Source organism: Hevea brasiliensis, chromosome 10, assembly GCF_030052815.1.
Source record: "Hevea brasiliensis isolate MT/VB/25A 57/8 chromosome 10, ASM3005281v1, whole genome shotgun sequence".
In the NCBI taxonomy this organism is placed as follows: domain Eukaryota; kingdom Viridiplantae; phylum Streptophyta; class Magnoliopsida; order Malpighiales; family Euphorbiaceae; genus Hevea; species Hevea brasiliensis.
In genome coordinates this window covers 96037485-96048428 of record NC_079502.1, presented here as the reverse complement: position 1 = coordinate 96048428, position 10944 = coordinate 96037485, and the positions used below count along the sequence as shown (strand labels likewise).

Sequence of the window (10944 nt, the reverse complement as noted above, 5' to 3'; positions counted from 1 at the left end):
TAAAAATATTATCCATTAGAAGAAGAGAGAGAAAAAATTCTGTAATGATGGCAACCACGTGACCTGTTACATGGAGGAAGGGTTGTGGGAACCATGCGTAATTAAGGTTGCCCGTGACCCATTATATGGGAAGAGGCGGAGATTGAATAACATTTGCCGGATCACTGTGGAATACCAACTTTCATTTTCTCCATCAATATATCTCAGGAAAAATCAATACTTTGATTCGATTGTATTTAAAAAATAAATATATAAACAGTATTTATATATAAAATAAATAAAATTTATATATTTATATTTTAATTTCACAAATAATTTTTTTTCTCTTATATCTCATTTGTTTTACTAGTGTTTTTGCTAATATTAAAGAAATAATACATTTTATTAGGATGAAAATAGATGAGATGTATGTGAAAATTATATTAATTTAATTAATATTTTTAAAACTTAAATTCGATTAAAATTTATTCTCAATTACTTAAATTCGTCTTAAACTTAATTATTATTATTCTAAAAATACTCAAATCATTTAATTTTATGTATTTTAATTAATAATATACATAAAAATATTTTTATTAATAATTTATATTTTAAAAATTTAATAATTTTATAAAATATTTAAGTTATATTTTATATAAAATAAAATGTATAAAAATTTATAAATATTATTATAAAAATATATATTTTATATTTAATTAAATATTTATATAAATTAGTTCAGATAACGTATACCTAACATATAAAATTTAAACATGACTAAATCTGTCATGTATATTATTTTTTAAACATGAACAATATTCCACTGAACCCAGTAGCCATCACACCAAAACCAGTTAAGTAACGAATAAGGCATCACCATCAAAGTCGAAGAAGGAACACAATATTACCACTTACCAAAGTTGGTGGTTCGTTTCAGAAGCTTTTGGGTCACTGTCCAAACAAGGGATGATGGGTGAGGCTTAAATAGAGGACAAGGAGCGAAAGGAGCTTCACTGGTTCAGTGTGAAATGTGGGCTTGCATAGCACAGAATAACACTTATCTTTCTTTAAACAAATATATAGAAAAAATCATTCAAAATGTGGGTTTGTTAATTTGGCATGTATATTTTAAGATTGTAGATTGTGATGATATTCGGCGCAATTCACGAGTTTCGGTGTTCAGCAATCATATTTGCTTTGAACAAAAGTTTTTTCTCAATAGAAAAATTATATTTTTTTTTGTTAAAAAAATGCTATTTTCTTGAAGCTGTAATGAGGAAAATACTTTTGACCAAACATCCCTTTGATTGCGCTTGATTATTGCTTTGTTTTTTTTTTATCTTTTTTCCTTTCACTTTGTCTTATATAAGGTATTATTTCCTAAAGAAGCATTGAAATTATAAATTATGTATGAAATTTACGTATAAAATAAAGAAAATTCATATAAACTTATGATAAATCAAGTTAAAATAAGTTTTTTCCTCCAACATAACCCTTTGCTTCCCTGTCCACTAAGCAAGTTGGGCACCTTCATGCACTCCCCGATGCTTCGCCGCCAACGCCGAGCATCTACCCAGCTATTGTTGCCCCATGTCAAACCACCTCCAAAAGTCAAACTGCTATTATTTTTCACAGTTCCATCAGTGTTTGTCAAACCACCTACAATATATGTGGAGCTCACCAAGAGATCCAAAGCCTGAGAACTTATGCTACGTACATCAGTGTTTATCTTTGTGTTAGTCAGAAGCTTGTCTTATTCTACTATCCAAAGAAAAGCCAGAGCTCATGCATTGATAACATATTCAATTTGCCAAATGTAATGATATTCATTTTAAATTCATATATTACTGAACAATACATTAATTTGAACAACTTATTTATGATAATTGAACAAAATCAAAACAGATATGAACCCACAATGTAATTTTAAATTTCAAGGTTTGTGTAGCTGAACAGATATTGAGTTGATTATAAATGAGAATGCATATATATATATATACACACATCAACATGGTCCAGTCCCAGCTAAGAAATGGATTAGAAAGGATACAGCTAGCTAAAGTTGAAAGTTGAAAAACCTCACCAACTACCTCAGAATCAACCTTACCCTATCCTTCTCAAAAAAAAAAAAAAAAAAAAAAGTGAAATGGTGAATTGAGAATTTGAAACCTAACACAATCATGTGATTTCATAGTCATTTGGATTCTGCCACCTTCAATATCCATGCATAATAAACAATCCCAAGTCAACCAATTTTCCATTTTTCAAGGATCTGCTATCCATGCATAAGGTTAGGTTATTGTTATGAATCTCTTAAATAAAGAAATTTTTTATATTAAGAAATTATTAAACTAAAATATTAAGCATATAGATGGAAGAATAAAAATAATTTTAATATTTCTACACTCTAAGAGCCCATTTTATGCAAGAAAATAGTTTTCAAGTTATGGATAAAAATATTATCCATTAGAAGAAGAGAGAAATTCCGTAATGATGGCAACCACGAGACCTGTTACAGCCTTACAGGGACGAAGGGTTGAGGGAACCACGCGTAAATGAGGTTGCCCGTGACCTATGGGAAGAGGCGGACATTGAATAACATTTGCCGGATGGCGGTGGAATACCCACTTTCATTTTCTCCATCAATATATCTCAGGAAAAATCAATACTTTGATTCGATTGTATTTAAGAAATAAATATGTAAATAATATTTATATATAAAATAAATAAAATTTATATATTTATATTTTAAATTTACAAATAATTTTTTTTCCCTTATATCTCATTTGTTTTACTAGTGTTTTTGTTAATATTAAAGAAATAATACATTTTACTAAGATGAAAATAGGTGAGATATATGTGAAAATCATATTAATTTGATTAATATTTTCAAAACTTGAATTCGTCCTAAATTCGATTAAAATTTATTCTCAACTACTTAAATTCGTCTTAAACTCAATTATTATTGTTCTAAAAATACTCAAATCATTTAATTTTATATATTTTAATTAATAATATACATAAAAATATTTTTATTAATAATTTATATTTTAAAAATTTAATAATTCTATAAAATATTTAATTTTTATTTTATATTTAATTAAATATTTATATAAATTATTTTAGATAACAAATACTTAATATGTAAAATTCAAATCTGATCAAATCTGTCATGGATATTATTCTTTAAATATAAACCCATACCAAATACGATTTTGTTACCCAATTCTATTTTATATAGAACTCGATCGAAACAAGTATATGTAAAAACTCAACCTGTTGTTATCCCTACATTTTACCCAATATGATTAATATATAATCTACTACTTTTTTTATTAAGAAAATATTTTATAACTATTTATTTTAAATGTATCATATTAATATAAAAAGTTGTAGTATTAACATCTAAAAAAATCATAATAGATCAAAACTAACACCCAAAAAAATATTTCTAATATATGCTTTTCATTTGTAATGTTATGGTTATCAAAAGTTATTCCGATTAATAAAAAAAAGAAAATTTGTTTCTAATTTTTTATTAAAAAAATAATTCGTAAATTTTAAATGGTAATTTAATCATGGAACTGGAAATTAGTATTATATATTCTGAAGTTAATTCTATTTAAGTAGGAATTAAAAGATAACTAATTGAAAATTATTAAATAAATTAATTAATTGAAAGAAAAAAATATGATTTAATCTATCACTTAAAAAAATAGTAGTGTTTTAAATTGAATAAGTTTGATTTGAAAATGATTAATTAAAACAACTAGAAAATGTTTTTTCCTGTAAACATTTCATGAGAAATTCCAAAAGAGGAAAACTTTAGAGAAGAAAAAAAGGAAGGAAGTTGAAGGCATAATAAGTGAGGTGTCGGTTTCACACAAATTTAAAGAAGTGAAAGGAAAGTATTTGAAAGGTGAAACCACTAGAAATTGTGCCCATTATGATGTTCGGTTGTGGTTTGTGATGGAATTAACATGCAAGGACCAACCTTCATCGCCACGCTAATAATTATGATACATCGTAAGGGTGCCCTATGCATTATAGTCCTCCCTTGCCATTGAGCGTGTTGGCCTGGTTTTTGGTGTTGAATGTATCTAACCCCGCGTCAATATCTCGCATCAATATATGTTGAGATTAAATAACATTCTCATCTGGTATATAGGTTATTGATCGACTTTGAATTGTTTATAATCTCGACATCTTAAGATTTATATTGAGTTTGGCAATTGGTTTTTTCTATTAAGTTAGAAATAAACTTTATGTAAATGCGAGATAAGGTATGTATACATTAAAAGTAATAAATTAATAATTCCTTAATCCATCTAAATTTACTCAATTATATAAAGTACTAAAATCAATTAATAATAGGATATTTATAGAAAAATACATAAAAGAAACAAGTTTTTATTTTATTTTATTTTATTTAGCAGAAGAAACAAGCAACTAATTGTATTAATGGCAAAGTTAAGCTTTATAAATTGAAAAAATAATGGGTTTTTTTAGATTAAATATAATTTACACATATATTTTTTTTATATAAAATTCAAATAAACTCTTAACGTCAATTTCTTGTATCCTATTGTTAATAACCAAAACAAATGCGATTCTTTAATCTGTTTCTTTATCATCCTCCACTCCCACTCGTTGAATTTTGGAGGTGGTGACTACTGCAACACTACGATGCCCATCTCAGAAGAGAATGTGGGCCTAAAGCCTGAAAGTGAAAGTCCTCAAGAAAAAGAAAATTCCAATCAGGCTACGACCTCATAGTTGGAACTTGGAACTTCTTGGGCCTGAATTTTCTAGATTAATATCGCCTTTTGTCTCAGTTGGCATGAATTGTAGGCTCACAAAAGAAACAAGAATCAGGATTCTAGGATAGCTTTCTTACTCGTCTCTTGCGCATGATCAAAACTACGTGCGGTTTCCGAATATTGCCACGAGGGCTGTATCTCCATGGCCTCCATGTTTCTTTATACGTGTAAGCGTAATCTAAAAACGCAGTCTCTCTCTCTTTTGGTGATGGTGATTGCTACCTCATCGAACAAACAGTTCAGCAAAATCGGACTATATACTCTAATACTTTCGGGTCTTCACCTAGCAAGCAAGCTAGCTTCAGTTCGATAACAGAAAGAAATGTCTGATGCTTCAAAATCTTCGTTGTTCTCTTCAGGTAATAGTAATATCCGTGAATACTTGCACTGATCTTTAGCCAAAGTATAATTAGTTCTCTGCTTCAATTCTGTCTTAATGTTGGTATAGATACTGTGAAAGATATATTCCTATGGAGGAGAAAGAAGCTGAGCTTATTGGTTCTTATAGTCGCAACAGCTGCATGGGTATTGCTCGATATCTATGAATTCAACTTTATTACTGCTGCTTCATGGGCAGCCATGGTTATTGTCAGTTCACTGTTCCTCTATGGCAACTTGTTTAGGCTTTTTCGCAAGTAATAATTATACCCTTTTCCTACCAACCCACCTTTCTTTCATTTTTCAACTTTGAGAATTATCGTTGCTTAAATAATTTAATTGGTTTCAGAGAAGAGCCAAATTTGTCTGGTTTGGAAGTTTCAGAGCAGACAGCGATCGATACTGCAAAATCATTGAAGGAAATGATTGAAGGAGGGATTCGATGGATGTTCCAGTCGAGTACTGTGGAGAGAGACTGGTTTGTTTTCGCTCGGGTAGTTGCTGTATTGTGGCTGCTTTCTCGTGCAGGGAACTGCGTCGATCTCTTAACACAAGTATACATAGGTAATAAAATTCATAGAATTAATCTATTTCTTGAAGTGCTCTGCATTATTATGATGTTAGTGGGATGACCACAGGTATATCGGTGGGGATGACAGTTCCAGTAATTTATATGAAGAATAAGGAAAGGATAAAGAGGTGTGAAGAGTGGATGAAAAAGCAGGCAAGAAGATTTTCTGAGATGGTGGACGACAAGGTGTTGAGGAAAGTGAAGAACAAGTTGCATGGGGTGGCTGATGTTGAAGTAAAGGAGAGGAAGGTTGAATAGATGTACTGTGTGTACTGTTCAATGCGATCTCTCCTTGTACGCGCTGTAAATTAGTGCTACTTTAGCAGAGTACTACTGCAAAAAACCATTGCTAATGAATTTCCTTTTTCCAAGCTTAATGTGAAACCCAAAAACAAGCCCAATGGAATAGAATTATATGGGTTAATGTAGATTAACAACAACAAAGTGGATCCGTGGCGCAATGGTAGCGCGTCTGACTCCAGATCAGAAGGTTGCGTGTTCGATTCACGTCGGGTTCAAATCCCTTCCAATTATTTTTTTTTTAACCCTTTTTGCATGGACGGTTAAATAATCTTTAATTGAGAAAGAATTTCCGAGAAGCTACAAGCTAGAATCGAAACAGGTTCATGTTTGTCTCTGATACTGTCTTGCCTGCTGACGTTTTTGCATGGATGGTGAAATAATCTTTAATTAAGAAGGAATTTCGGCAGGTTTGTTTTTTATATCGTCAGGATTTTGCAATCTTTCAATAAATAACAGCAAATATGTTATATAGCTCCCATCACAAATTCAAAAAAAGGAAGCTTTTTGTATTTTGATTTCTGCAATGGAAGTCGTTTCAGGGGCTATTCTAGGAGTAGCATTTCAGCAACTACATGACTCGATTGTTCGCGCAAAAGTCACAGCCTCTGCTTTCAAGTTTCAGCTACAATTTCTTGAAAATAAGGCTCAAATACTAATCCGAAAGTTCAATGAAATTAAAGATTTAAATTTGGAGAACAAGTTGCCTGCAGAGATGAAGAAATTACGGGAATTGTTGGAGAAAGCCAAAGTTCTTGTTTCCAAATGTTCTCAAGTCTCTTGGTGGAACTACGGCAAGAAGCGAAAGTTTGCAAAAAGGCTTGAAGAGCTTGATGCCTCTTTCCAGGAGCTTTTGAAAGTGGATTTTCAGGTTGCGCAGTTGAAAAATATATTAGAAACTCTGCTTAAGGTGATTGAGATGAACAAAAAACTAGACATTATGGATAAGAAACTGGACCTCGGTTCGAACCCATCTGGACTTTCAACCAGGGAGAACTCTGAAAGTCCTGGAACTGCAAGTGCAAGAAATAAAGGTGACTCTTCAAGAGTTAAAGTGCTTTTTGAGAAAAGAAGCGAAAAGGTTATACATATTCGCTTCAACTAAAACGAATCAGGATGTTCGATCTCTCACTCCAAGTTGCAGTCAATGGAGCCATTCGTTAAGATATAGATTGTTTTATTCCATTCCGTCTGTTTTTTATTGTTTGTTATGATTTATCATTCACTTTAAACGCAAATTCGTATCTTGAATTAAGAGAAATCGAGTTTAGATCAGACTTTCTCTTATAAGTTTGAACATTGTATCAAATTTATATATAACAATCATGAATTTTGATAGTCTGAATTGTTGTGTTTTATATTGTATTTTTTCCGATTTTTTCACCTAGCATTTATCACTATAGATGGAGTGTTTTGGAGAGATCGATCGACTGGGATTTAGTTGAATGGTCTATGCTAAGTTTTTATGAATTTGTGATTAATAAAATTTTAAAAAAAAGCTTGCTCATAAAAAAAAAATCATAATTTTTTTTTTCTCTTCCATTTAGAGTGGCCATTAAAATCGAATTAAAATCAAATTTATCCAATTTAAAATTGAAATTAGTTGAACTTTAATTGATGAAGATTGGATATAAATTAAATCAGAACTAATCAATCCAATTTGATTTTATTTCAAGTTAAATTTTAATTTGAATTTTGCTTTTTTTTTCAAAAAAAATAAAATTTTAATTATTAAATTTAGTCAAAATTGGACAAAATCAAAATGAAAATCGAACCGGAGATCCTTAAATCCAATTCAAATCTCTTTAACCTTAAAACTGAAACTACCAATTTGATTTCGACTCAAAAATAAACCATAATCGACCCTATTCCACTACACATATACATTTTTTTTTTGTCAATTTAATTTTTAAGAACTATTTATCATAGAAAGCTCAACATGAAGGTAGCTGCTGGTAAACTAGTGGTTGAACCGCTGGCAATTTGTACTTATTATGGCCTTCTTTTTCTTGATTCCAGTGGGCTTGTTATCATTTCATGGCTTTTGAAAAGATAAGAATAAAAATAAAATTATTTTATTAAAGAATAAAGTCCTCATCTTTCATGGAAAAGTACTTCAATTTAATTATTAATTGCTTCATGTTGAATTACTTTTATATTATTTAGTGTATTAATTTCTTGAGTTGTTATCCATCATGTTCATCTGCTAATAGAAAATCAGCATGGCCTCTTCCAGCTAAGACTTAATGATTAGATTAAAATATTTACAGGATTATATTATAATTATTTTAAATTTGTAATCTAATCTTTAACAGATGAGTCTACAATTCATATACAGTAATCAACTGGGCCATGCTTTTGGAAGAATTTGTTTGGACATCAAGACATGATTCTTAGATGAATTATATAAATATCATTATCATTATGTAATGTAACCATTGTTTTGTATTTGATTGAGTTTAATCTTATGTGTCCTAGGTTTCCCACTTGCTTCATCTTGTCATTCTTTTTTCATACAAAACTTGTAGCTCCTCCTTGTACTTATTAATTAAGTATAGATGAAGGTGTATATAGAGAGAGAGAGTTCATGGTAAAATTTTAAAACCATTTATTTTATTTTTTTAAATTGATTGAATTTCAATTGAATTAACTATAATATCATAATTTTAAAAATAACTTTAATATAATTAAAATCAAGTTACCTTAAAATTAAAGTGTTTATTATTTAAGTTAGAGGAGCTAATAGGATATAGAAAAGGTTTCAAAATCTATAAGCAGGCAATGTGATACAAAAATGTCAAGAAAAGTTTTTGTTAACAGCTCACTTTTCCATAAACTGGAAGAAACGACCAAAAGAAAGAGATTAGAATATGATATCATGAAAAGAAAATCTTTTTAATTTCTTTGTGCCACGTCACCTACTTGTAGATTTGAGATCTCTTTATGATTTATTAACCCTTTTATAATATTTGGATTGAAATTCAAATTTAAAATTTTATAGTTTAAAAAAGTCCATAATATTATTGAGATAAAATTAATTGATTGGGTTGAAATATCTACATAATTAATTAGCCATTCAATTTGATCTAAAATATAATTAACTAGTTGCTTATTATTATTTAGAGTTATTTAAATCATCTTCCAACTCTTGAAAAATAATGAGTCGAGCCTAATTCACTCTCAAATAGCATATTACTCCTATTCTAAATCAACGTGGAATCTTAACACTCCTCTTTCACGCTCATGATCAAACACTTAGATCGTGAAATACTCATAGGAGGCTTAAACACTGGTTTGAAAGGTTTTGATACTATCTTAAGAAAATGGATAATATTTAACTCACCCTCAAAAGTTAGCTCAAAGGGAGAGAAATGCTCAAAACTATATAAGAGACACATTATCTCTATCCCAAGCTAATATGAGATTTTAACGCAGGCTCTAACCAAGAAGCACATGTATGAATATACTTATTAAAGTATGAATTCTTTGCACTAGTTGTATGTAGATTGCTAATTAATTATTGCCAACATTCTTAATTACTTTTGTACATTTATTTAAGTTTTATAATAATAATAATAATAATAATAATAATAATAATAATAATAATAATAAAAGTAATTAACAGGGTTATCTTTTCAACCAAGTTGCAACTTGCAAGTGATTAGGTTGGCGATTTCCTTTTAATATTCCCTCACATGTCTTAATCATTCGAATTAATAAACTTACTTTCCTCAAGGTTACCCTTTTTTTAATTTTTATTTTATTTTCTATCAATCTTATCATCATTTAATTTTTTATTAATTATTTTATGGGATTCAAACTCCAAAAGCATCTAAAGAGAAAAAGCTTTTCTTTTTTAAAAAAAAAATATTAAGAAAATCAGAGGGTGTATAAACTAAATAATAAAAAAATGGAGAATTATTAAACAAAATTGAAAAAAAGTAGCATTATAATTAAGCAATACTCAAAAGCAAGATGGGTTTCCAAGGTGTAAACCACTATAATTAACTAAGATTAGTTTTAAAGAAAAAGTGTAATGGCCAATGTTAACATCACTTTAATGGAACAAATTGATTTATGCTTTTACCATTTTGTTTTTGTCGACACCATATTTTGTCCGATCCCCGAAATCAATAGACTTTGAAATCGATCCCCAACACTAAGTCTCCATGTCGTTCAATTCATTACCGATCTCTCAAACCAATTATCAAGTCTCCTTGCCAGTCAATTACATTTTCGATCTCTCGTCAAATGAAATCAAACCAACATTAGGTCTTCGTGCCATCCAATTTTATTTCCGATCTCCCTTTTATAAATATTGTGGATAATCATTTAATAAAGTTAAGGTTTCAATCCAGCTTGATGGTGCTTCCGATCTTAAGTGTTCAAATCAGGTTTCCAATTTTAATAATCTTAAGTTCCGCTCGGTGTTTGTTCTCGGCTTAGGCCGATCTCATGCTTACAATGTTTTTCTGACCTCTCATACATAGATTAATAATCGCTTTCAAGTTTGATGTTCTAACATGTTCAAACAATCAGGCGCTTGTACAACTTAGATACTTTCCGATCTCATCAAACAAAAGAGAGAATTTCATTTCATTTCAAAGTAAAAAATACAAGTCATTCGGCTGGAGGATCACCCCCAGCCTGTTATACATTTCACTCACCCTCTCTATCTCCTTCAGGTTCCTCCTCGCTCTCCTTCAGGTCCACCATCCAAGAAAAGTCCTCCTCAGGATAACGCCTCTTGAGCTCGGCCAAAAGGTCCCCGTGGGCGTTCACGTAAGCACCGGCCTCCCTCGTCACTGCCTCTTCTTCTTTCGCTCTAAGTTCTTCAGTGAGGCGAGCGACATCAGCAGCTCGGAGCGCCCGAGCTTCTTCAAGATCATGAGCCTG

At 30.2% G+C, this 10944-nt stretch overlaps 2 protein-coding genes and 1 non-coding gene across 3 annotated transcripts; all 3 read left to right on the top strand.

Annotated features, from left to right (window-relative positions):
* The first annotated feature begins 4977 nt into the window (after positions 1 to 4977).
* Positions 4978 to 6125, top strand: LOC110652134 (reticulon-like protein B13). Its single transcript, XM_021807654.2, has 4 exons — positions 4978 to 5158; positions 5248 to 5434; positions 5527 to 5741; positions 5816 to 6125. Exons 1-4 carry the CDS (start codon positions 5122 to 5124, stop codon positions 6004 to 6006), a joined length of 630 nt encoding a protein of 209 aa, XP_021663346.2. The 5' UTR covers positions 4978 to 5121; the 3' UTR covers positions 6007 to 6125.
* A 69-nt stretch (positions 6126 to 6194) lies between these two features.
* TRNAW-CCA (transfer RNA tryptophan (anticodon CCA)) lies at positions 6195 to 6266 on the top strand. The gene has a single exon. It is a non-coding gene; the product is annotated as a tRNA-Trp (tRNA).
* A 72-nt stretch (positions 6267 to 6338) lies between these two features.
* LOC131183823 (uncharacterized) lies at positions 6339 to 7385 on the top strand. The gene has a single exon (XM_058154535.1). The coding sequence runs from the start codon at positions 6575 to 6577 to the stop codon at positions 7151 to 7153; it is 579 nt and encodes a 192-aa protein (XP_058010518.1). The 5' UTR covers positions 6339 to 6574; the 3' UTR covers positions 7154 to 7385.
* Positions 7386 to 10944: the final 3559 nt, after the last annotated feature.

Excerpts from the sequence above, each read along its gene's own strand:
- LOC131183823 (XM_058154535.1), top strand. The coding sequence starts at position 6,575 with ATGGAAGTCGTTTCAGGGGCTATTCTAGGAGTAGCATTTCAGCAACTA.
- LOC110652134 (XM_021807654.2), top strand. The coding sequence starts at position 5,122 with ATGTCTGATGCTTCAAAATCTTCGTTGTTCTCTTCAG. Across the intron at positions 5,159-5,247 it reads ATCTTCGTTGTTCTCTTCAG|ATACTGTGAAAGATATATTC; the intron begins GTAATAGTAATA and ends ATGTTGGTATAG. Across the intron at positions 5,742-5,815 it reads CTTAACACAAGTATACATAG|GTATATCGGTGGGGATGACA; the intron begins GTAATAAAATTC and ends GGATGACCACAG.